The 26,162-nt window shown below is 40.7% G+C and overlaps 1 protein-coding gene across 4 annotated transcripts in view; it reads left to right on the plus strand.

Moving 5' to 3' along the window:
* Window positions 1-26,162, plus strand: part of LOC130911149 (nectin-1-like) — a 586,891-nt gene that overhangs the window by 440,175 nt on the left and 120,554 nt on the right. For 3 of the 4 annotated variants that reach the window (XM_057828909.1, XM_057828910.1, XM_057828912.1), the window contains one exon: window positions 8,584-8,650. The exons of the other annotated variant lie outside the window; for it this stretch is intronic. In XM_057828909.1, coding sequence (XP_057684892.1) covers window positions 8,584-8,650 — 67 coding nt within the window. The remainder of the gene's footprint in view (window positions 1-8,583; window positions 8,651-26,162) is intronic. 4 annotated transcript variants of the gene reach the window in all.

Below are 26,162 nucleotides of genomic sequence, written 5' to 3' on the forward strand. Positions count from 1 at the left end.
TTTAATTATAACATTGAAAAAAAGGATTTTAAAAAATATTGACAAGTAGTTCCTTTCAATTCAAATTTTTCAGGCATGCGACCCAATAAAGTTTTTTTTTTTTTTTTTTTTTTTTGCGCACTCAATAAAGCTTCTTGAACAAGTCACAGAGCTGCGTCACACACAACGTCACACAGCCTATTCTTTCGCCACTTGCGCGCTGTTGACGCCGACTCATCCCAAGAAAACGACAAATACAGCTCATCTTCTTCCTTGAGTTAATGAAATAATGAATTAGCTTGCGCTAAATGTAGATTTAGATTCATTCTGCACGTTTCAAAGTCGCTCGCTCAAACCAACCGGCCGTTGTTTGCTTCGAATGCCTCCCTTTCAATAGTTGGCGCCTCGCTCGGAAATTTATTAAAAATGATCACATTCGGTTCGTCCTTCTTGAAATCACAACAGCTCTTGGGATATGGGATATGTCTTTTGTGCTGCTTTCGGTTTTGAAAAAGGACAAGAAATGATGGAAATGTGGAGATGGATACATGGTCCATGCAGCGTTTTAATGCATATTTATGAGTGCAATAAAACTATAAAACTCAAATGACATTATCTCCAACTTTTCTTGGCCGATTGACTTCAAATAAAAACTGGTGTGGACTTCAACTTCCGCACTTTCAAACGAGACCAACCAGCGGCACGTGGGTGACGTAATTACAGCGTGACGAAGCTTCAAAGACGATATGCGTAAACGCGTTACTGCCGACACGTTCGGTGTTAAAGGGTTAAACATGTGTTAGGACCAGTATGTGTGGCTAAACCATAGACTTTGTCTGCACAAAGCTTGCTAGCTTAACATTGTCATATAATAAAAAATGCAGTGTACTTCCTCACAAAACTTAGCCTCAGTGTCACAATAATACAAGACTCAAACAGTTACCACTTTAACACACAGAAAGCAGCAATATTGACTCTGCGCCATCTCTTTAAAATTTGTAATACAACAGCAGCATTTAGTTTATATGTGATCCTTTATTTCATCAAAGTGGCTTTAAAAGTCTTTATTTTGCTTGCCTAAATCTGCAGTAATAAAGATCTAATATTGAGGTAAATTGTTATGCAAATGCGTCTTAAATAGATCAATTCACTATTTATTGTTAGCGTTCCAGTGTAAGATTTTTAAGACAGACAGCCTGCTATGAAGTTTATCAGCTAATCTGCATTTGTACAACTCAGCCAGCTGCTGCACAGCCGAAGTAGCGGAGGGCTGCAGCTGAGAGGAAACAAGTCACTGAGCGAAAATAATTCTAAATGTGTTTGTGAAAATGGAAGGGGAAACAAATAAAGCCATCTATTTGTAATGCGAAGAACAGCGGAAGCCACACGATCGACAGCGTGACAGATCACGTCGTATCCCACGAATTGCCCCTGTTGCAGATACCTGCTCTTATCAGATAGCTTGTTGCCCAGGTTGCCGCCATGCTCTCCAAAAACAGATGCAAGGAGCAATTCTGGAGGCAAATGCCGTGGCCTCTCTGGTAATATTAAAAAGTAAAGCAACATTTTGCACAATAAAAGCAGAATGATTACCGTAATTTCCCGAATATTAGGCGCACCCATGTATAACACACACCCCAAATTTACTTGTAAAATCTAGGGGAAATTATTGTACCCGTGTATAACGTGCACCCTAATTTTAGCACCACTAAATAGAAGAATTAGGTTCGAGCGTATGAGGTGGCACTCGCGAGGTTTCCGCCGCTATCGCCATTTTGGAAGCGGGAAACATAAACAGTGAGGCATTTCAACACAGGTCACTCTTTAAAAATGGTTGGAAATTATTGTGCGGTAAAGAATTGCAACAACCGATCGAATAGAAAGGAGAATGTACAGCTCGACGGAACACCATTGAGTTTCTTCCGGATCCCTACATGGAGAAAAGGCGAGGGAAAGGTCATATCTGAACTTACCAAACGTCGAAGAATGGCATGGGTGGCTTCGATCAGAAGGAAGGGCATAACGTTTGATTCTCCAGTTACACACAGAGTTTGCTCTATGCACTTCCACTCGAGTAAGTTAATTTCGTTTGTTTACGCAAATTTCGGTAACTTTGTGCCCTAAGTCGGCCTGTTGTTAGCTATAGCTACAGGTAAACAACTAGCATGCATACATGTGCATTGTCTTCATAAGACATAATTCCTGTCGTTGCTAAATGAAAAAGCTGTAATATTTTGACGTGAGAGAGTGGCAAAGAATTTGTACACAGGCTACATTTTCTGCAACAAAAAATGTGTACATCCGTGGTCACAGACTAATGTAAACACACATTGCCTACCTTTGCTAGAAAGATGGTGTTGCCGTTTACTATGGTCATAATCTGCAAACCCTGCGCCCATCTGCAGCAAAACTGTTCGGAGCTTTGTAGCGATTTGTAGTTTCGGAATTGCTGATGAGTGTAGTAACTTACACCAAACACTAAATACAGCATGATGTCCATTTCGCGTAGTGGTGGAAGCTTGTCGACATCTTTATTCCATTTGTGTTCGGCTTGCTCGTAAGGGTCAACATTGTTCACATCCTTAAAATTGCTCACATATGTGTCCTTCGCCGTGGTAACAAGTTTGTCTCTGTATTGAACTGGCAAGTTTTCCTTACTTTTTCTTTTTTCTTTGGCACTCGTAGTTGAATTGTATTTGCCGTTAAGTTTAAATGTCCCGTGATGCAGACGTGCTTCCGAAATGGCTGCGTTGTCGCAAATCTCGCATGATCCCGTGCTGCTGTGACGTAAACGCTCGAGCCTAATACAAGAAAACAGAGCTCGTGTACAGATACAGAAATGTCATTTTACTGACTGGTGAAACACAGCACAAACATAGCACATTGGTAGTTCAAAACATTACCGTAAACTGACCATATGTATGGTAATAATATGATCTGATAACTTCTTGAACTTACCAGAGTCCAGGAGAAAACAAAACAGATGGGACTTTTCTTTTAAAGGCTGCTGTACAACTTTCTCGTTTCATCCTGATGAATAAATGTTTCCTCCATGGATTGATACGGTAAAATGAAAGTGAGAACGTAAGTCGGAAATCCGTGAGAGCTCATCGCTGTCGACACGACAGTAACAATAGGAACTATTGTTATTTGCATTTGAGTTTCCCGAGGGACAGATATAGTTGACGGACACAGGAAGTCTGTGTTGTTACGTTTGTTATGGTCCGAGTTGCGGAGCTGCAATAAACGTTGACTCAAATGAGCTCAAGAAACGAAATTCTGTGCTTTATGAAGAGTGAAAAAAGCAGAATTTAACACAGACGAAATCATTCGGCCGATCAGAGTGAAGTATTACCGAAACAAAATGGTGAAGTCACGTACCGTAATGGTCGGCAACGGATCGCCGCATACGTTTCTTCAACACAACATGGCCGTGTCAACAATAATTAAAAAAAATAAATAAATTAATTTAAAAAAAAAACAAATATATATATATATATATATATATATATATATATATATATATATATATATATATATATATATATATATATATATGTATATATATTTCTGTCTCCATCCATGTACCCGTTAATAATGCGCACCATGATTTTACAAGTTAATTTTTGGGGGAAAAAAGTGCGTGTTATGTTCGGGAAATTACGGTATTAATATAATTGAATGAATTCAAAAGTGTATCAGGATGTTTTGCAGGAAAATATTGGGCCGTCTGTCAGTCAGTTGAAGCTTAAAAGAGGATGGATGCTGACAAAGATCCAAACATAGAAGTAAATCAACTTCAGAATAGTTTTACATGTTCTGGAGCGGCCAAGTCAATGTCCAGACTTGAACCCCATTGAGATGCTGTGGCATCAGCTAAAGACAGCATTCATGCCAGACATCCCAGGAATCTAACTGATTCCAGCAGTTTTGTAGAGAAGAATGGGCCAAGATTAGTCCTGATCGATGTGCTAGACTTTTCTTCAGCTACAGGAAGCGTCTGGTTGAAGTTATTGCTGCCAAAGGGGGGGGGGGGGCTACAAAATATTAGATGTGATGGCTCACTTATCTAATTTTTCCCCTTCTTTCATTGTTTGAATACTATCTCCATAGAAATATGAAAACCTATAATTGCTTGGGTGGTTTTAGTAAAAGCAGACACTGTTTTTATCATTTGTGTGTTTTTGGCAAAGATCAGATCGCATTTGATGGTGATTTTGTTCAGAAATGTTAGAAATTCCAAACGCTTCAGATACTTTTTCATACCACCGTACTTTCATATGTATACGTCTTTTTTTAAAGGGAACCACGGATAGAAAGACTTGTCGTTCTTAAAAGATAAATGTTCTTATGAGTTAGAATAATTTGAAAATAATTTGATATTAAAACCCCTCTTGTGTTTGTTTTTATACAATTTGTAAAATTAGTTTATTAGGTCGCCATTGTTGTTGACGTTGCAGGGCGGTGATGTCACTGGGTTACGCTGCCGGGCTTCCAGAGTATGACTCTAGTAACATAAACATCTGTTCAACCATTTCAATTCGAATCCGAGAGGAACTTTAATGAGCAGGAGAGCACTGTCGATATTTCACAAAACGAGCAGCAAAAGCACAATGAAGAGGAAAGAGTGGATGAGACGAGACAAGAGTATGACAAAACCGGTGTTCTGCCAAAATGTGCTACACCGGCGAAACGTCTTACAAGGGGCAAATTTGAGACCCAAAGTACTTCCGTGCACTTTCAGCTTGTTTTGTTTAGATGCATAAAGACAGAACATACGAAAGATGCCTTAAGAAAACACATAAACGTGGTGATATCAAATAAGGGTGGTATAAATACGCTACGTGACGAATGTGGTTAACAGATCTACAATCTGCTTTGAAGCTACCAAAAGAACACAATACTTAAAAGTATCGGAGAGAAACACATGCAAAAAGTATTTTGAAGGAATGAAAAGGTAATAAAAGACTCAATAAAAACACAAATAGTAAGTCTATCACAAAAGTGGGTACACCCCTCGCATTTCTGCAGATATTTTAAGTATATCTTTTCACTGGACAACACTGACAAAATGACACTTTAACATAATGAAAAGTAGTATGTGTGCAGCTTATATAATAGAGTTCATTTATTTCCCGCTCAAAATAACTCAAAATATAGCCGTTAATATCCAAACCCCTGGCAACAAAAGTGAGTACCCCCCTTAGAAACTACGTACATCCCTAAATGTCCAAATTCAGTACTGCTTGTCATTTTCCCCCCAAAATGTCATGTCACTCGTTACAGGAGTGCTGTCAGCATTGCTGCAGAGATTGAAGTGGTGGTGGTGGTGGGGGGCGGGGGGTGATTCCCACCACCATGCACCACATTTATCTTTGAACTCCTCACCTAGTCGCCGCCACACAAGCTCGAGACCATCGGAACCAAACAAATTAATCTTCGTCTCATCAGACCATAGGACGTGGTTCCAGTAATCCATGTGCTTTGTTGACACGTCTTCAGCAAACTGTTTGCGGGCTTTCTTGTGTGCCATCTTCAGAAGAGGCTTCCTCCTGGGGTGACAACCATGCACACCAATTTGATTTCAAATGCGGCGTATGGTCTGAGCACTAACAGGCTGACCCCCCACCTCTTCAATCTCTACAGCAATGCTGACAGCGCTCCTGTAACGAGTCACATGACAAGCAGTACTCAATTTGGACATTTAGGGATGTACGTAGTTTCTAAAGGGTGTACTTGCTTTTGTTGCCAGGGGTTTATATATTAATGGCTATATTTTGAGTTATTTTGAGGGGAAAATAGATGAACTCTATTATATAAGCTGCACACAGTATACTTTTCATTGTGTCAAAGTGTCATTTTGTCAGTGTTGTCCCATGAAAAGATATACAGTACTTAAACCCTTAGATGCACAAGTTACTGGACCCTACAATCTTCCATAAGTGGGTCAAAAGTGACCCATATTAGAACCAATGTGTTTTTATGCCATTTTGGTGAAGGATTATCACTTATATTAGTTAGTATTATATTTAGGGCCACACAAAAATTAGTTCATGCTTGAAATATCTTTATGATTCAATTAACATTTTTTGGAGAAAAAAAAACCAAAACAGAACAGCAATGGACTTCATCCTTCCTTGTATTTTATCATCAATGATGAAGAGCTCACATGCATCTTTTTGGTGAGACAGCAGTGCTAAGCCCTTGTGGAGGCACTGACTGATTTCTGAGGATATTGTGGCTCTGTGTTCTGCCCTTGGTGGGGGGTCATTGTCTCTAGTAAGAGCCCTATCAACGCATTCTGTTGGCCATGATTTGGACACTTTCTTCTTCAGAGGACACATAAGTGGAATCCTATGAGTCAGACTGATCCTGTTCAGTTGGATTTTCTAGGTGGACAACTGCCACTGCCACCTGGACAATAGTTTGGGTCCTCATCATCAGAAATTTGGGACACTTGAGTCCAACCCCGTCACTGCCTCTCCATCATCCAACATCTGTAGGACCATTTCAGCTGTAAATCTAGCACAAATCTGATTTTTTCGTGTTTTTCCAACCCGACTGAACGGGAAAAGTCACATAAAAGTGGACCATTTTCAATTCGATCCAGGTCACTTTCGTATGTGGTTAAAATCCCATCCGGGCCACATTTTTCCAGAACGTGGCTGCGGTCGGAACTGTCAAGTCCCCCAAATTGGAATTCATGCAGCAATTAACAGAATTTAAAATTCTCTATGCTCCAATGCTCCTGCGCATGCGGGCCAGTTTGCTCAGCGCATCTCGGACTGTGAATTAGAGCGCATGTGTGATACTTGAACAGGGTCAATGGACAAAGGCAGTCTGAACAGGTACGCCAAAAAAACAGACATGACAAAAAAATCGGACTTGTGCATTAGGACCCGCGGTATGAACCTAGCCTTAGTTAGTTAGCTAGTTATGAAGTAGGTTAATTTGTTGATGAATAATATAAAGAGTCATGAAAGACACGCACACAAAATACTATATGGACCCCAATCACGTGACGTCACAACTCTGCCCCCCTGACTGGTGCCGTCATAGTGTCTGTCAGTCAGCTCATAGTGTTTACATATTACCGCTACGTACATTCCTCCTACTACTGTGTGTTTTTTCTGCTTGTCTAAGGAATCACTCCCTAGTAAACGAACCCAAAAACCTTCCTGACAATCGTTAACATTGATTAATCAAAATGGTGACGGCATGTGTGGCGGTTGGTTGTGGTAACAGAGAAGATAAACGATCATTTTAGTAGTTGCTGTGTGCCCGTTGTTAAAAGGGCAAATCTCTAAAGCAGCCCGGTTTGTTTATCTCGGTTCATGATGCGTTTGTGTGGACAGCCATTAGACAGCGGTGAAAACATCAATATGATGCCAAACGATCGTAGACATCATCAGACGGAGACTAAGAAGCTCGTCGCCACGGTCGCGCTGCAAGTAAGTGAGCGCAACAACAGGTATTGTGCCGAAAAATAGCCGCCCTGCGTGAAATGTCCCCCCTGACGGGAACGCCCACACGGAAAAAACTTTCTTGTACCGTGAATATGTATTTTACTCTGCTTGAACTAATAAATAAACCTGTGTGATTGTCATTGGGATATGGTCGTGAAAACCTGCATATTAATACATTTCTGTTCAAAGATGGTTATGTGGCCCAGTCATGATTTGTTACTAAAATACAGTACTCATATTTTGTGTAATTTAATTATTTAAAACTGATCTTATCATGGTATTATGGTAAATCCATTACTGCAATGCGTCCATGAAAACATTTGATGTTTTCACGTCAATAAAGCGTTATAAATAAGCGCTCCTTTCGGGGGGGCATTTCACACCGGGCAGCTATTTTTCGGCACACACCGGCCCGTTGTATATCAAGTTTCATTTTACAATCGTGACAGCTTAGCTGACCAAATGTCGGTTTATATTTGGGCCGGTGCCGATTTTGGGTACCCGACTCCTCATCGTGACATAAACTAAAGTATGATTGGAAATTTTGTGGTCTCAGGACGAGCTCTGACGCACGGGACGGGACCGGACGGGAGGAAACATCGGTTTGGGCATCAAATATGGATCTGCCGACTTGATCGACCGAAGCTTTTCCAAATAACTGCTTTTATGCAACTCATCCAATGAGTTTACAGCGTCTGAAAGCACCGGGGCTTCCATAATTTGCAAGTGAATCCACCTTTAGAAACTACGATCATTGACAATACGTACACACAATGACGGACAATATGGCGGCACAATACAGCGATCATGTGATTTTGTGACGTTGGTGATTGGGGTCTATAATTTATGGGTTTCTAATAGCATATTTTAGCAAAAGAGAACAATTGTGGCTTATTAGAGCCTACAAGTCTTCGAGGTTCTCTTTAATATAGAATGTGTGCCTTGGCTCAGAAAAGGTTGGGAAGCACTGAGTGTAAAGCAAGTGCAGTAGCCACTTATCACAGCAACCCTACGACCACCCAAAAATACTGCTTTCTGTCTCCATCTCCCACCCTCTGCTAATCTGTCTTTCTCACTGTGATGTGCAAGTAACTACGTATCTATCTGTCTGTCTGTTTCCCACTCTCGCCTCCCTCAGCATCGCCGTCGCCGCTGTCACTGACAGTTGCGTGACACAGGCTGCAGAGAAGCCAGAGTCCGCCACAAGGAAAGTAGAGGCACCTGACCCCAGTCTGTCCCCCGCCCAGCCTTGCCCCCCCGGATCCTCTATTCTCTTGCCCGCCTCCAACGGCGGCCTGCAAGTGACTTATTTAAGCACACCGCTGTAAAAAGAAAGGGGGAACAAAAAGTGGCGCCACAAGTTTGATGTCAAACTTTGTTCAAATATATCTGTCTCGTTTGATAAACTCGATAAATCAGACTCCGTTCAAAGCCTTAAGAGGGACTCTAAAGCTTCAAGTTTATCTGATTGGATGAGCTCAGGCAGACTAATGGCAAAGATATCAAATCAAATTGCTAATCAGAGGAAAATCATCTGTGATCTGATAGAGGATTTGGCTGCTGTTAATCTTCCCATAAACCCAATCTCTCCGATAAATTTTATTTGTTAAGAGTAGTGCAACCTCCTCTCCTTTTGTCAATCGTTCTTAAACCCCCTTCCGACTGTCCCTCGCTGATCTGCTGTGCATGATTGTCGTCGCCCATGCATGATAAAAGCTGTGTCCATGGTGTGTAACTGTGCATGCGCTGTTGTCAAAATGTGACTTAGAACTTTAAGTGTCCACGTTGTACAGTGTCTTAACATGAAATGTGTTCAAATGTTTAATCAAGTGAATGTTGGAGATTCTTAGTTTTATCAGCGGAAGGCTGGGCGATGCTATCTCAGCCTCCCGTGGGTACTTAGCTGAGTGAAATCCCCGATTATCAGATTATGGGAACCATCAACATTGCAATATTACAGCATGCAACTGTGTGACACATTACCTGGAGAAGTTTGGAATAGGCTTGGGCCAACATCAATATCTATGGTATGATAACCTAGAGCAAAAAATATCGTTGTATCATGAAATCAAAATGAAAGCTCTAAGATATACAGTGGGGCAAATAAGTATTTAGTCAACCGCCAATAGTGCAAGTTCTCCTACTTGAAAAGATTAGAGAGGCCTGTAATTGTCAACATGGGTAAACCTCAACCATGAGAGACAGAATGTGGAAAAAAAAAAAACAGAAAATCACATTGTTTGATTTTTAAAGAATTTATTTCCAAATCAGAGTGGAATATAAGTATTGGGTCACCTACAAACAAGCAAGATTTCTGGCTGTCAAAGAGGTCTAACGTCTTCTAACGAGGTCTAACGAGGCTCCACTCGTTACCTGAATAAATGGCACCTGTTTCAACTCATTATCGGTATAAAAGACACCTGTCCACAAGCTCAAGTCAGTCACACTCCAAACTCCATTATGGCCAAGACCAAAGAGCTGTTGAAGGAAACCAGAAACTAAATTGTAGACCTGCACCAGGCTGGGAAGACTGAATCTGCAATCGGTAAATTGCATGGTGTAAAGAAATCAACTGTGGGAGCAATTATTAGAAAATGAAAGACATACAAGACCACTGATAATCTCCCTCGATCTAGGGCTCCATGCAAGATCTCACCCCGTGGCGACAAAATAATAACAAGGACGGTGAGCAAAAATCCCAGAACCACACGGGGGGACCTAGTGAATGACTTACAGAGAGCTGGGACCACAGTAACAAAGGCTACTATCAGTAACACAATGCGCCGCCAGGGACTCAAATCCTGCACTGCCAGACGTGTCCCCCTGCTGAAGCCAGTACACGTCCAGGCCCATCTGCGGTTCGCTAGACAGCATTTGGATGATCCAGAAAAGGACTGGGAGAATGTGTTATGGTCAGATGAAACCAAAATAGAACATTTTGGTAGAAACACCGGTTCTCATGTTTGGAGGAGAAAGAATACTGAATTGCATCCGAAGAACACCATACCCACTGTGAAGCATGGTTGTGGAAACATCATGCTTTTTGGCTTTTTTTCTGCAAAGGGACCAGGACGACTGATCTGTGTAAAGGAAAGAATGAATGGGGCCATGTATCGCGAGATTTTGAGTGAAAATCTCCTCTATGGAAAGGCCTTTTGATACTGAGTAGAATAAAAGTGGTTTGGGACCAATGGGACCATCCTATCTCGAATTACGGGCAAAAATACGCTGATTGGCTGTAGTTGTCAGGTGCATTATGGGAAGTAATTTGAACCATCAACTTCCGTTAGTCGTAGCAATACAAAAATACCACCATTGAATTCAAGTTGAGTTACAGTGGGATAAAATTTCATCAACTACTAATTGCGCAAGTTCTACAAATTGAAGACATTAGAGAGGCCTGTAATTGTCAGCATGGGTAAACCTCAACCGTGACAGACAGAATGTGGAAAAAAAAACTGAAAATCACATTGTTTGATTTTTAAAGAATTAATTTGCAAGTCATGGTGGAAAATAAGTATTTGGTCAATACCAAAAGTTCACCTCAATACTTTGTTATGTACCCTTTGTTGGCAATAATGGAGGCCAAACATTTTCTGTAACTCTTTACAAGCTTTTCACACACTGTTGCTGGTATTTTGACCCATTCCTCCATGCAGATCTCCTCTAGAGCAGTGATGTTTTGGGGCTGTCGTTGAGCAACATGGACTTTCAACTCCCTCCACAGATTTTCTATAGGGTTTAGATCTAGAGACTGGCTAGGCCACTCCAGGACCTTGAAATGCTTCTTAGGAAGCCATTCCTTTGTTGCTGTGGCTGTGTGTTTGGGATCATTGTCATGCTGAAAGACCCAGCCACGTCTCATCTTCAATGCCCTTGCTGATGGAAGGAGATTTTCACTCAAAATCTCTCGATACATGGCCCCATTCATTCTCTACTTTACACAGATCACTCGTCCTGGTCCCTATGCAGAAAACCAGCCCCAAAGCATGATGTTTCCACCGCCATGCTTCACAGTGGGTATGGTGCAATTCAGTATTCTTTTTCCTCCAAACACAAGAACCTGTGTTTCTACCAAAAAGTTGTTTTTTTGGTTTCATCTGACCATAACACATTCTCTCAGTCCTCTTCTGGATCATCCAAATGCTCTTTAGTGAACCGCAGACGGGACTGGACGTGTACTTTCTTTAGCAGGGTGACACGTCTGGCAGTGCAGGATTTGAGTCCCTGGCAGCGCATTGTGTTACTGATAGTAGCCTTTGCTACTGTGGTCCCAGCTTTCTGTAGGTCATTCACTAGGTCCCCCCGTGTGGTTCTGGGATTTTTACTCACCGTTCTTGTTATCATTTTGACGCCACGGGGTGAGGAGGGCGTTGAAAGTCCGTGTTACCCAACGACAGCCCTATTAGGAGTTGTATATTTCATTTTGTAAATAGAGCTTTAAAACGATACACAGGAAACAATTTTGCATCACTGGTGAGCTATTTTCTGAACAAAAAACATAAATCACTGTAAAACACGAGAAAATATACATTCAAAGATCCTACCTGATCCCCCCTTTTGCACCCGCGGCTCTGCTCGTTTACTTCAAAAACAACGGCACACTGCTTGGTAACTCCTTCGTTGCCATTGATGATGATGATAGACACCCAATCATTTGGCTCTTTTCATCCTTCTGACGTGAATTGATATTAATTTATCACTAGTAGACATCCAATCCATTTGAAATGTGACAAGTAGAAAGGATGAATTCAATGGATTGGATATCTAGCACTGTCAATGGCAGCCAATGGGTTAAGTCCCAGACAGCAGACCAATGTTGAAAGTCGATTTTATATCGTTGAATCAACGTTGACACCCGACGTTGATTTGTCATCACTTTTGCACCCTCAATTAATGTTGTTTTAACGTTGAAATCCTAACAAAACCTAAATGTAATTTTGATTATTGTTAATATTAGAACAACGGTGAATCAATGTCATGTTTTCCTTCATTTTCAACCATGACGCTATTATGTGTTCAAATATGCCTTTATTTAAAGGTCCTGTTTTTTTTTTTACATAGAGAAGAAAAAGCTATGCTGAATAATAAAATATACTGAATAAATAATAAAAATTAGAACTTGTCTAAATTTTAAATTATTTTTAATAACGCTCAGTAAACATATTGCAAACTTAGGCCTCCTCTTCAGTCTGATGAGCTTTGCTGCGAACCTTGGCACATGGTGGTCTGGGGCATAGCATAGCCACTTTTGCATAACAGCAGCGAATGCATATTCTGACACGTCTATGCCCATCTTACAATTTTGGCAACTTTGGCAACTTTGTCACATTGGGTCAGGCAAAGGGTTTTATATACAGTGGGGCAAACAAGTATTTAGTCAACCACTAATTGTGCAAGTTCTCCCACTTGAAAATATTAGCGAGGCCTGTATTTGTCAACATGGGTAAACCTCAACCATGAGAGACAGAATGTGGGGAAAAAAATCACACTGTTTGATTTTTAAAGAATTTATTTGCAAATCATGGTGGAAAATAAGTATTTGGTCAATACCAAAAGTTCATCTCAATACTTTGTTATGTACCCTTTGTTGGCAATAACGGAGGCCAAACGTTTTCTGTAACTCTTCACAAGCTTTTCACACACTGTTGCTGGTATTTTGGCCCATTCCTCCTTGCAGATCTCCTCTAGAGCAGTGATGTTTTGGGGCTGTCGTTGGACAAAACGGACTTTCAACTCCCTCCACAGATTTTCAGTGGGGTTGATATCTGGAGACTGGCTAGGCCACTCCAGGACCTTGAAATGCTTCTTAGGAAGCCACTCCTTTGTTGCCCTGGCTGTGTGTTTGGGATCAGTGTCATGCTGGAAGACTCAGCCACGTCTCATCTTCAATGCCCTTGCTGATGGAAGGAGATTATCACTCAAAATCTCTCCCAACATGGCCCCATTCATTCTTTCCTTTACACAGATCAGTCGTCCTGGTCCCTTTGCAGAAAAACAGACCCAAAGCATGATGTTTCCACCCCCATGCTTCACAGTGGGTATGGTGTTCTTCGGCTGCAATTCAGTATTCTTTCTCCTCCAAACACGAGAACCTGTGTTTCTACCAAAAAACTTCTATTTTAGTTTCAGCTGACCACAACACATTCTCCTAGTCCTCTTCTGGATCATCCAAATGCTCTCTAGCGAACCACAGATGGGCCTGGACGTGTACTGGCTTCAGCAGGAGGACACGTCTGGCAGTGCAGGATTTGAGTCCCTGGCTGCACATAGTGTTACTGATAATAGCCTTTGTTACTGTGGTCCCAGCTCTCTATAGGTCATTCACTAGGTCCCCCCTTGTGGTTCTGGGATTTTTGCTCACTGTTCTTGTTATCATTTTGACGCCACGGGGTGAGATATTGCATGGAGCCCCAGATCGAGGGAGATTATCAGTGGTCTTGTATGTCTTCCATTTTCTAATAATTTCTCCTACAGTTGATTTCTTTACACCAAGCGTTTTACCTATTGCAGATTCAGTTTTCCCAGCCTGGTGCAGGTCTACAATTTTGTCTCCGGTGCCCTTCGACAGGTCTTTGGTCTTGGCCATAGTGGAGTTTGGAGTTTGACTGACTGAGATTGTGGACAGGTGTCTTTTATACCGACAATGAGTTAAAACAGGTGCCATTAATACAGGTAATGAGTAAAGCCACGTTTGACCTCGTTAGAAGAAGTTAGACCTCTTTGACAGCTAGAAATCTTGCTTGTTTGTAGGTGACCAAATACTTATTTTCCACTATAATTTGGAAATAAATTCTTTAAAAATCAAACAATGTGATTTTCTGTTTTTTTTTTTTTTTTTTTTTCCATTGTGTCTCTCATGGTTGAGGTTTACCCATGTTGACAATTACAGGCCTCTCTAATCTTTTCAATTAGGAGAACTTGCACAATTGGTGGTTGACTAAAAACTGATTTGCCCCACAGTGCAAATAATAATGACAAATGCGGTTTTTCTACCGTAAGACATTCTTGCTGTTTAAGGCTCTGAAAAAGCGCAGCAGGCTTACCTTTAAATATGGCTCTCCTTAAATGAGACGTTTCCAGTGGAGTTCGTTCGAGGTGTGTGGCTGTCTTCCTGGTCAACCAAGAACACAACTATTTAACAACCGAAACTCCCGCTCATCTATAATTTGATTACTTTTTGATCATATTTCCCTGTCAATCATAAATCAACTATTTGTTAACATTAGTTCATCAACTATAAAACAATGTAAACTCAACCATCGCCTGACATACCATAGAACAACGTTGTTTCAACGTCACTGCCATGCGTCATCGTTATTTGCAACATTGATTCAACATTGTTCATTGTCGGAAATTTCAATGTCAACCATACTGATGATTTTGTTGGCGAAATCAACATTTATTCATTGTGGGTCTGCTATCTGAGGTCTAGTTTGCAAATATGTTGCAGGCTGCAAAGTGAACACTCAAAAAAAAAAAAAAAAAAAAAAAAATCCAAGTCTTTTTGTGGTATTTCATGCCGTGACTTTTTAAATCCTTGATATAGCTTTAAACTGGTTATCTGCACATGTCTCCTACTCAAAATGGACCTGACGTCTATTACTCTCAGTGGTTCAGAAACAAGATTATTTGCTGTTTAAGAAATGTAGTTAAGCACACTTAGCACAGCAAAACAAAATGCTACAAAATGAGGAAAATAGACAACACCAACACGGTTGATTGTGTTTGCCTCAGCCGAGCAGCACTCGCTGTCGGTCAAGGCTAATAAATCACGCAGCCGTTTAGCGACCCCGAGCGTCTAATGATTATCAAAACAGACGGGTGTTTGTCAAAAGCAATCGGCGGAGAAGAATGTGTTCATCGTTCTTGCTCGTACCCGCCGTGATTTACGACCCCCCACCCCCCGCCTGAAATCGCTACCACAATGGCAAGCATAGCATCGGCAAGCCGCCTTGCGAAATGAATTTGCTCTCGCGCCTTCCTGACATTGACACAGTTGCAGACGTTGGGCAGGATAAATCACTTTGACAGCGCCGCCGTTGCCGCTAACTTGTAAATGCAGCACGGGAAACCCTGTTGACGCTGGACGTCGTCAGCAGATTTTCACAGTTGGGACTGAAAGGACACTTGACGTGAGCAGAGAAGAGGATATTGATCATACACAAAAAAGTCAAAATGTTGAATAAGAAGATGTTCACACCTGGTGCAAACATGCATGCGCACCACCCTTAATGAGCCTTGTTCATGATTTTCACACTGGAAGTGGGAGGAAATCTTACCAGAAATGTTATGTATTGGCATATCAGCAACCATTTAAAATGTTTACAATTTTTCTATGTAAAACCATAAATGTACACTTACCTAAGCAAAATAAATTGCTCAAGGATGATATGAAAAAGTGTCCCATCGTGTTCGAGGATGTTCCAGTCACAACCAGTTAAGTTATGTATCTATAACCAAACTCTTGTTTGTTAGCTTTGAGTTTTTTTTTTGTTTTGTTTTTTAACTCTCGCTTCAGTGCACGTTGATTTACAGCATTTTTAAATGAACTTTCAAGCCCCACATAATATCGTTTTATCTCCGCTAGCATTTAGTCTGTCCTCTCAGCCTCAGCATTATGGCCACACACAAATAATCTCTATATCCTAGGGACCGCTAGGTTCCTTTGGCGGAAACAATGTGTGCCTGATATCATATATTTTAGATATTTTGACCAATTGCTTTAAAAATATAAACTCTTAGACCCTCTGGCCAAGATGATTCGTACTGTCCAAATCAAGCCAGACAGACAGCAGTTTTACGGGCATGGATAGATGGATGGATGGATGGATGGATGGATAGATAAATGGATGGATGGATGGATAATAAATAATAATGAAAAAAAAGATATTAAAAGATCTAACATACAGTGGGGTAAATAAGAATTTAGTCAACCACCAATTGTGCAAGTTCTCCTACTTGAAAAGATTTGAGAGGCCTGTAATTGTAAACATGGGTAAACCTCAACCATGAGAGACAGAATATGGGGAAAAAAACAGAAAATCACAGTTTGATTTTTAAGAGAATTTATTTCCAAATTAGAGTGGAAAATAAGTATTTGGTCACCGACAAACAAGCAAGATTTCTGGCTGTCAAAGAGGTCTAACTTTTTCTAAGGAGGTCTAACTAGGCTCCACTCGTTATCTGTATTAATGGCACCTGTTTTAACTCATTATCTGTATAAAAGACATCTGTCCACAAGCTCAGTCAGTCACACTCCAAACTCCACTATGGCCAAGACCATAGAGCTGTCGAAGGACACGAGAGACAAAATTGTAGACCTGCACCAGGCTGGGAAGACTGAATCTGCAATAGGTAAAACGCTTGGTGTAAAGAAATCAACTGTGAGAGCAATTATTAGAAAATGAAAGACATACAAGACCACTGATAATCTCCCTCGATCTGGGGCTCCATGCAAGATCTCACCCCGTGGCGTCAAAATGCTAACAAGAAGGGTGAGCAAAAATCCCAGAACCACACGGGGGGGACCTAGTGAATGATCTACAGAGAGCTAGGACCACAGTAACAAAGGCTACTATCAGTAACGCAATGCGCCGCCAGGGACTCAAATCCTGCACTGCCAGACGTGACCCCTGCTGAAGCCAGTACACGTCCAGGCCCGTCTGCAGTTCGCTAGAGATCATTTGGATGATCCAGAAGAGGACTGGGAGAATGTGTTATGTTCAGATGAAACCAAAATAGAACATTTTGGTAGAAACACAGGTTCTCGTGTTTGGAGGAGAAAGAATACTGAATTGCATCCGAAGAACACCATACCCAAGCATGGTGGTGGAAACATCATGCTTTGGGGCTGCTTTTCTGCAAAGGGACCAGGACGACTGATCTGTGTAAAGGAAAGAATGAATGGGACCATGTATCGAGAGATTTTGAGTGAAAATCTCCTTCCATCAGCAAGGGCATTGAAGATGAGACGTGGCTGGGTCTCTCAGCATGACAATGATCCCAAACACATAGCCAGGGCAACAAAGGAGTGGCTTCGTAAGAAGCATTTCAAGGTCCTGGAGTGGCCTAGCCAGTCTCCAGAGCTTAACCCCATAGAAAATCTGTGGAGGCAGTTGAAAGTCCGTGTTGCCGAACGACAGCCCCAAAACATCACTGCTCTAGAGGAGATCTGCATGGAGGAATGGGCCAAAATACCAGCAACAGTGTGTGAAAAGCTTGTGAAGAGTTACAGAAAACATTGGGCCTCCGTTATTGCCAACAAAGGGTACATAACAAAGTATTGAGATGAACTTTTGGTATCGACCAAATACTTATTTTCCACCATGATTTGCAAATAAATTCTTTGGAAATCAAACAGTACGATTTTCTGAGTTTTTTTTCCACGTTCTATCTCTTATTGTTGAGGTTTACCCATGTTGACAATTACAGACCTCTCTAATATTTTCAAGTGGGAGAACTTGCACAGTTAGTGGTTGACTAAATACTTATTTGCCCCACTGTATGTGTTTGTGAAAGTTAAAGGGGGAACAAATAAAGCCATCCATCCATTTGCTGTGCGAAGAACTGCAGAGGCCACACGATCGACAACGTGACAGCTCACGTTGTATCCAACCAACTGTCCCTGTCGCAGACACCTGCTTTTATCAGATAGCTTGTTGCCCAGGTTACCGCCATGCTCTCCAAAAAAGATGCAAGGAGCAATTGTGAAGGGAAATGTCGCGGCCTCTCTGGTAATATTAAAAAGTTAAGCAACATTGGGCACTCTTACAGCTTGTTCAGATTTCAGGTCAAATTTCAAGATGAACCTGAATTGCACTATTTCCATGACAGATGTACTTAAAGAGAAAGTTCTGAATTTTTGACATTAGGCTTAATCTTTGAGTTAGCGAGGGTTAAATTAGTCTGTGGAGGTGATTTCAACAAATTCCGTGCAGTTTGTTAGTTACTCATTAATTTCAGGGCTCCGGAGTGGCTAAGCTAGTGCGAGTCAATGGTCCCTTCCTAGCATGCCAATAAAAAAACATATTAACAGATCTAACGCCCATGCGGCAAAAACAATGTTACACCAAACTGCCGTATTTCATTTATTTCTGTGGGACCATTTGTTTTAGATGCGTAATGTGACCACAATAGGGAAAAGTGCTTCAGCCACTTGTGCTCATGCTGCATTCGAGGAAGGTGGGAAGTCGGACTTATCCCACCAGGATGGTTGCAGTTGCGATCTCAAAGCGTTCCAAGCGTTTTTTATTTTGGCCATCAAAAGAAACGTTGACCTCCAGCAAACCTGCCTTTTCATAAGTGATCAAATAGTAGAGGAAAAAACAACGGCTAAGGTAAATAGACCACACTGTAAACTGCCTTCTTTAGTTTTACGGTCTTCTTTTCGACGGGCAGCGCACTTTGTCGAGTGACGTCTGATTGAAGCAACCCGTGAAGTCGGGGTGCTTTTTTTTCCTGACTTCGCAACTAGGGCCTCTCAGTTTGAGAGGCGTTCCAGTAATATTTTTCATGGTCGGAGGTTGGAAAATACGAAAAAAACGATTTCCCACCTTCCTCGAATTCAACATCAGTCTACGGAGTCTTGACTGAAGAACGGCAACATAGTGGAACGTGCATTTAAAGGCTGTGGAAACAGAAGAGTTTCCGCGAATTAATTTGGGCAAAGAGTTTCCACGAATTAATTTAGAGGTCTTTGGTGTAATTTTATGGTATCTTAGTGCACTTCAGAGAGGAGAAAATTCCCAAGTGTTGAATTATTCCAAGTACAGGGTAAAAAAACGGCAATTATAGTGAAGTGAAGTGTACAGAGGATTACTTTTTCTATAAGGATGGAGTCGCACGTCAGAGGGAAATGATGAAGATCCCTCATATTGGAGCTCCATTTTGGATCATTTGAGCATTCTTTTAAGACCGACAGAATATTGTGTTCTATGACAATATAAACTAGAGGTGCAACAATTAACTGACGACTAACTGATGAGCAAATTAATCAACAATGACTTTGATAACCAATCAATCGTTTAGGATCTTCTTCACCTTAAACTGATAAAATACGTACAAATAACTAGAGATGATTGATCGGGTCCGATCACGTCATTTTCAAAGTATCGGAATCGGCAAAAAAATATCGGCCATGCCTTTTTTTAAAATATATATTGTTTTTAATTAAATCATTTTCTAATTGTATTTAGCGCTACAAACATAATATGTTACGCTCATCCTGAGTCTTTAGGCTTAAGGTTGGGTTATCAAATTTATCCCAATAACGGCGGTAATTAATTTTTTAAAAATGTATCACGTTAAAATATTTAACGCAATTAATGCATGCGCTGTACGACTCACTCACGCATTGTTGCGCTCAATCTGTAATGGTGCCGTTTTACCTATATAGAGAGATAAAAGGCAGCTTATAATGAGTTGAGTGAATTTTGGCAGCCTTTGGTGCCTTGTTTTAATTGGCTGAAGCCTTACAATCCCTCTCCCTACGTGTAGAAATATCATGGGAAGCAATGTGGGGAAGCAAGGTAGAAATTGATCTTTTTCTTAACACCTTAAGTTATTTCCCAACGCAGAGAAGATATATCAATTGGTAGCACTGCGCACAGTCATGGTTCCACTTCCCATCATGCATTTGGCCATGGCTACAGTATCATTTACTGAAAGCTCAACAGATACACTAGATGGCAATATTTAGTCACAATATACAAAGTCACAAGTCTTTCTATCCGTGGATCCCTCTCACAGAAAGAATGTTAATAATGTAAATGCCATCTCGAGGATTTATTGTCATAATAAACAAATTCAGTACTTATGTATTGTATGGTGAATGTATATATTTGTCCGAGTTTTATTCATTCTTTTCTTAATGCATTGCCAAAATGGAAATGATCGGGAAAAATTATCGGGAATGATTGGAATTGAATCGGGAGCAAAAAAAAAAAAAGCAAATGGATCGGGAAATATCGGGATCGGCAGATACTCGAACTAAAACGATCGGATCGGGAGCAAAAAAACATTATCGGAACAACCCTACATACAAATAACTTTTCAGTTGTAAATATACTGCTCAAAAAACAAACGGAACACTAACATAACACATTGTAGATCTGAATGAATGAAATATTTTTGTTAAATACTTTGTTTTTTCAATATCTGAACATGCTGAGAACAAAATCTGACAAAAATTATCCATGAAAATGAAATGTATCAACCAATGGAGGTCCGGATTTGGATTTATACTCAAAATGAAAGGAGGAAAAACAGGCTGATCCCACTTTGATGTAATGTCCTTTAATCAGGTCAAAATGAAGTTTAGTAGTGTGTTTGGCCTCTGCATGCTTGTATGACCTCCCTGCAATGCCTGGGCATGCTCCTGATTAGGTGGTGGGTGTTCTCCTGAGGGATTTCCACCCAGATCTGGACCAGCACATCGCTGAGTTCCTGGACAGTCTGAGGACCAACCTGTCGTCCTGTAGGAGATTCCAGGAGACAGGTTGTTACTCCAGGAGAGCTGGACAGGGCCGTAGAAGATCCTTTAACCATCAGCAGGATCGGTATCCACTATTTTGTTCAAGTAGGAATAGGATGAACACTGCCAGAGCCCTACAAAATGACCTCCAGCAGGCAACTGGTGTGAATGTTTCTGACCGAACAATCAGAAATGGGCTCCATGAGAATAGTTTGAGGGCCTGACATCCTGTCGAGAGCCCTGTGCTCTGCCAATCACCGTAGAGCATAAGAGGCATTTGCCATAGACCACTTGAATTTGCAACTATGCCACTGGCTCTGTGCTTTTCCCCGATGAAAGCAGGTTCAACCTGAGCGCATGCGACAGACATGAAAGGGTGCGGAGATCCCATGGAGAACGTTATGCTGCAACATCATTCAGCATGACCGGTGGTGGGTCATTGATGGTCAGGGGAGGCATATCCCTGGAAGGACACACAGACCTCTATAGGTTAGATGATGGCACCCTGACTGCTATTAGGTATCGGTATGAAATCGTTGGAGTCATTGTCATAAGCGCAGCTTGTGCAGTGGGACCCGGGTTCCTCCTGGTCCATGACAATGCCCAACTTCATGTGGCTGTAGTATGCAACAGTTCCTGAAGGAAGAAGGAATTGATAACATTGACTTGCCCCCATGTTCGCTTGCCCTAAATTCAATAGAACACCTCTGGGACATTGTGTTTAGGTCCATCTGGCAGAGCCAGGTTGCCCCTCAGACTGTCCAGGAGCTCAGTGATGCCCTGGTCCAGATCTGGGAGGAGATTCCCTTGGACACCCGCCGTCATCTCATTAGCAGCATGAACAGGCGTTGTAGGGAGGTCATCCAGGCACTTGGAGGCCAGACACACTACTGTGCCTCATTTTGACTTATTTACATCAAAGCTGTATCAGCCTGTAGTGTGTTTTTCCACTTTCATTTTGAGAACTCCAAATCCAGACCTCCATGGGTTGATACATTTGATTTTCATTTATAATTTTTATGTGATTTTGTTGTCAGCACATTCAACTATGGAACGAACAAAGTATTTAATAAAAAATATTTCATTCATTTATATCTAAAATGTGTTATGTTAGTGTTCCCTTTATTTTTTGGAGCAGTATATTATCAGATTTCTTCATACATTATTAGTCAAAGTAGGACATGTACAAAAATTACGTTGGAAAACAACTATTCACATTTTTGCCAATTTTCAGACAACTTACTGTCAAAACTAGCTCCGTAGCTAGCTGCTAGCTTAGCCACACCAGAGCCCTGAAACAACAAATAACTAACAAACTGCACGGAATTTGTTGAAATCACCTCTACCGACCAATTAAACGCCCTCGAAGATTCGAAGATTAAGCCTTATGTAAAAAAATTCCGAACTTCACCTTTAAATTAATTAATAAGAAAGTCAAATTAATTAATAAGAAAGTCAATTAAATGCAATGAAATTTTTCGCAAATCTCCACCTATGAGTATGATGATGTAAAGAGGGAGACCAAATGAGTGATTTGATTCTCATCTTTCTTCAGGAAAAAAAAAAACCAAAAAGTTTGTTTGTTGCTAATTTCATTCTATAGTAAACTGCAATAGAACATAGTTTGGTTTTACTCAACCTATTAGTTTAGAGGCCTCCCATAAATGGAAAAACAAGCAACAGAGCCTCAAAAAGTATCCAAGAGACCAACTCTTCCAACGTGTTGCCTTTTTATTGTGTTGCACTGCTATACAGATCTATTTTAACTGTTTTGACATGAATATCAGCGCCACTACGAATGTGTCAAAATCAGAACTATGGCATTGAGTCAATTGAAACCAGATTTGAAAATGCATGTCCCGCTCTTTGAAGTTTGGAATAATGCACGCAACCTATTCCCCTAGAATCCACAATTTCTTTTTTGTGTACCCGGTTTCTACTTCTGTCCGCTGAATATTGGAGCCAGCTTTCTGAACTTGTTCAAGCCTCTGCAGCTCTTTGAAACACTATTTAATTCACATGGGAAGAGGCAAAGTAGAGTGGTACCTCGAGATACAGAATTAATTAATTCCGGAATGGCTTTCATAAACTGATTTCTTTTTCCATATACCGTATTTGCCCGAATATAAGACAGTGGTTTTTTTTGCATTGAAATAAGACTGAAAAAGTGGGGGTCGTCTTATATTCGCGGTATAGGCATATACCCATTCACGACGCTAGAAGGCGCCAGATATCATTGAAGCGATGTTCTGTCATGACAGATCTCAGCTACTCTCAAGTTTAACCAGTTTGCATTATTTTATTGCAATGTTTTTCCTTATTCAGATTTGTTTCAAGACTACAGTTACAATTAGACTTCACTTTGATGGTTAATGCAGTTATTGCAATTTTGTTGTTTTATCACAATAGATTGGTTCATTTACATTTCAAAAACCAGAAGCCATTCATTTACGAATGTGATTGCACTTTAGTTTTCATATTTAAATGTTCAGATATTAAGATTTGAATGAGGCAAAATAAGATGCTTTTTCTCTCAGATATATTGTTATAATCATTTGTTTCAGATGTACTGTAATTATTTTCTGTATTAAAATTGGTGTTTAAAAAGTCTTTTCACATTTTGAGTCTTGAAAAACGGGGTGTCGTCTTATTTGACAATTACAGGACTCTCTAATATTTTCAAGTGGCAGAACTTGCACAATTAGTGGTTGACTAAATACTTATTTGCCCAACTGTTAAATATTTCAAGCTAAAGTTACGCTAATTTTTTCCCATTCATTTTTTCGCAACGTATCAAAGGGCATGCATGGTGCTATTTTATATAATAATTACCTTGAATCATTGACCAAATCACTCTTGAGACACTCCTGCCTGCTTGTACGCACTAAAATTTTTGTCATTTTCCACCTAAATCCGGCTTTTGAATACAGTGTGTTTGAGTTTGTAGCAGTGAAAGCTGCACGATGCTCTGCTTGGTCTGGCCCCCTACGTAAAGATGTAGCGGAATCTCTGTCGGAGCTGTCTTGTCAACTGATGGTGAAGTCTATGCACCGTCAATGGCAGCCAATGAGTTAAAAACAGTATGCCGGTTATCTAAATCCTTATCATGGAAACTGTCGCGGATCTTAAATAAAACCTGAAAAATTGTGCGGGTTGTAGTTTGGCTCTTCCTAATTTTCAGTTGTATTACTGGGCCGCAAATCTAAATAGTATTGCATATTGGTTATATTACCATCTTAAGGAGAATGGTCCCACTTGGGTGCAGATGGAAGCATGTGCATGTCTCCCAAATTCATTAGCCGCCTTGTGTGGTGCGCCACTGCTCTTGACAGTTGAGGTATCAGGAAATAACCCAGTATTATCTCACTCCCTTCGGATACCATCTCAATTTAGGAAAAAAAAATGGTGTACTTGGTATTTGCCTTTTTAGCTCAGTTGCGTCGAATCTTTTTTTTTTGTACCCTCAACAGTCGATAAAGCCCTTCATTCGTGGTCCAACCTGGGTCTTACACGTTTAAATGACCTTTCTGTGGATGATATATTTGCCTCTTTCGCACAGCTAGTCCAAAGATTCAATATTTCTCGCTCACATCATTTTAGATATCTGTAAATGAGAAGCTTTGTTAAGAGTGCCATACCGTTTATTATCCCAAATAAACCTCCTACAACAGTTTTAGATTATATCATGTCTTTAGATCCAACAGAGAAAGGGGGAATTAAGCGTATTCTTAATCTAATTTTTCATATGGTAGCTCCGTCCTCATCCATAAATAAAGACTGTAGGCACGAGATCTTCAAACACCAATCGGAGATGGACTGTGGTCTAAGGTTTTGGGTAGGGTACATACAGTGGGGCAAATAAGTATTTAGTCAACCGCCAATTGTGCAAGTTCTCCTACTTGAAAAGATTAGAGAGTCCTGCAATTGTCAACATGGGTGAACCTCAACCATGAGAGACAGAATGTGAAAAAAAAAAAAAAAAAAAAAAACAGAAAATCACATTGTTTGATTTTTTAAAGAATTATTTCCAAATCAGAGTGGAAAATAAGTATTTGGTCACCTACAAACAAGCAAGATTTCTGGCTGTCAAAGAGGTTAACTTCTTCTAACGAGGCTCCACTGGTTACCTGTATTAATGGCACCTGTTTTAACTCATTATCGGTATAAAAGACACCTCTCCACAAACTCAGTCAGTCACACTCCAAACTCCACTATGGCCAAGACCAAAGAGCTGTCGAAGGACACCAGAGACAAAATTTTAGACCTGCACCAGGCTGGGAAGACTGAATCTGCAATAGGTAAAACGCTTGGTGTCAAGAAATCAACTGTAGGAGCAATTATTAGAAAATGGAAGACATACAAGACCACTGATAATGTCCCTCGATCTGGGGCTCCATGCAAGATCTCACCCCGTGGCGTCAAAATGAACAAGAACGGTGAGCAAAAATCCCAGAACCACACGGGGGGACCTAGTGATTGACCTACAGAGAGCTGGGACCACAGTAACAAAGGCTACTATCAGTAACACAATGTGCTGCCAGGGACTTCGTTATTGCCAACAAAGGGTACATAACAAAGTATTGAGATGAACTTTTGGTATTGACCAAATACTTATTTTCCACCATGATTTGCAAATAAATGATTTAAAAATCAAACAGTGTGATTTTCTGGTTTTTTTTTTCCACATTCTGTCTCTCATGGTTGAGGTTTACCCCTGTTTACAATTACAGGACTCTCTAATATTTTCAAGTGGGAGAACTTGCATAATTAGTGGTTGACTAAATACTTATTTGCCCCACTGTAATTTGTCAATGTGCGCTCGTCATGCTCTGATTCAATTAAAGGTAGTACATCGGGTACACTATTGTAAGGTAAGATTATCCAGAATCTTTCCAGAAATCAGCCCTTTGTGTGATAGTTGTAAGCTGGCGGATGCAACACTGATCCATATGTTTTGTTTATGTCCGAGTTCAGAAACATTTTGGAAGGGTATTTTTGAAGGCGTCTCTCTAGTGTTAGGGGTCGGAATCACTCCTGATCATTTAATATCAATAGTTGGAGTTTTACCAGAGGGTCTGTGGCTGCCTACTTGGGGGTGTAGGGTTATTGCTTTTACTACCCTTTTGGCGTGACGTTTGGTTCTTCTGAGGTGGAAGGAGGCTGCCCCACGCACAACGTCGCATTGGATAAGGGATGTGCTGATGAACCTTAGGCTCGAGAAAATCAGACATATTATTTGCGGT

The sequence above is a fragment of the Corythoichthys intestinalis genome, unplaced genomic scaffold, assembly GCF_030265065.1.
Source record: "Corythoichthys intestinalis isolate RoL2023-P3 unplaced genomic scaffold, ASM3026506v1 HiC_scaffold_23, whole genome shotgun sequence".
Lineage (NCBI taxonomy): Eukaryota > Metazoa > Chordata > Actinopteri > Syngnathiformes > Syngnathidae > Corythoichthys > Corythoichthys intestinalis.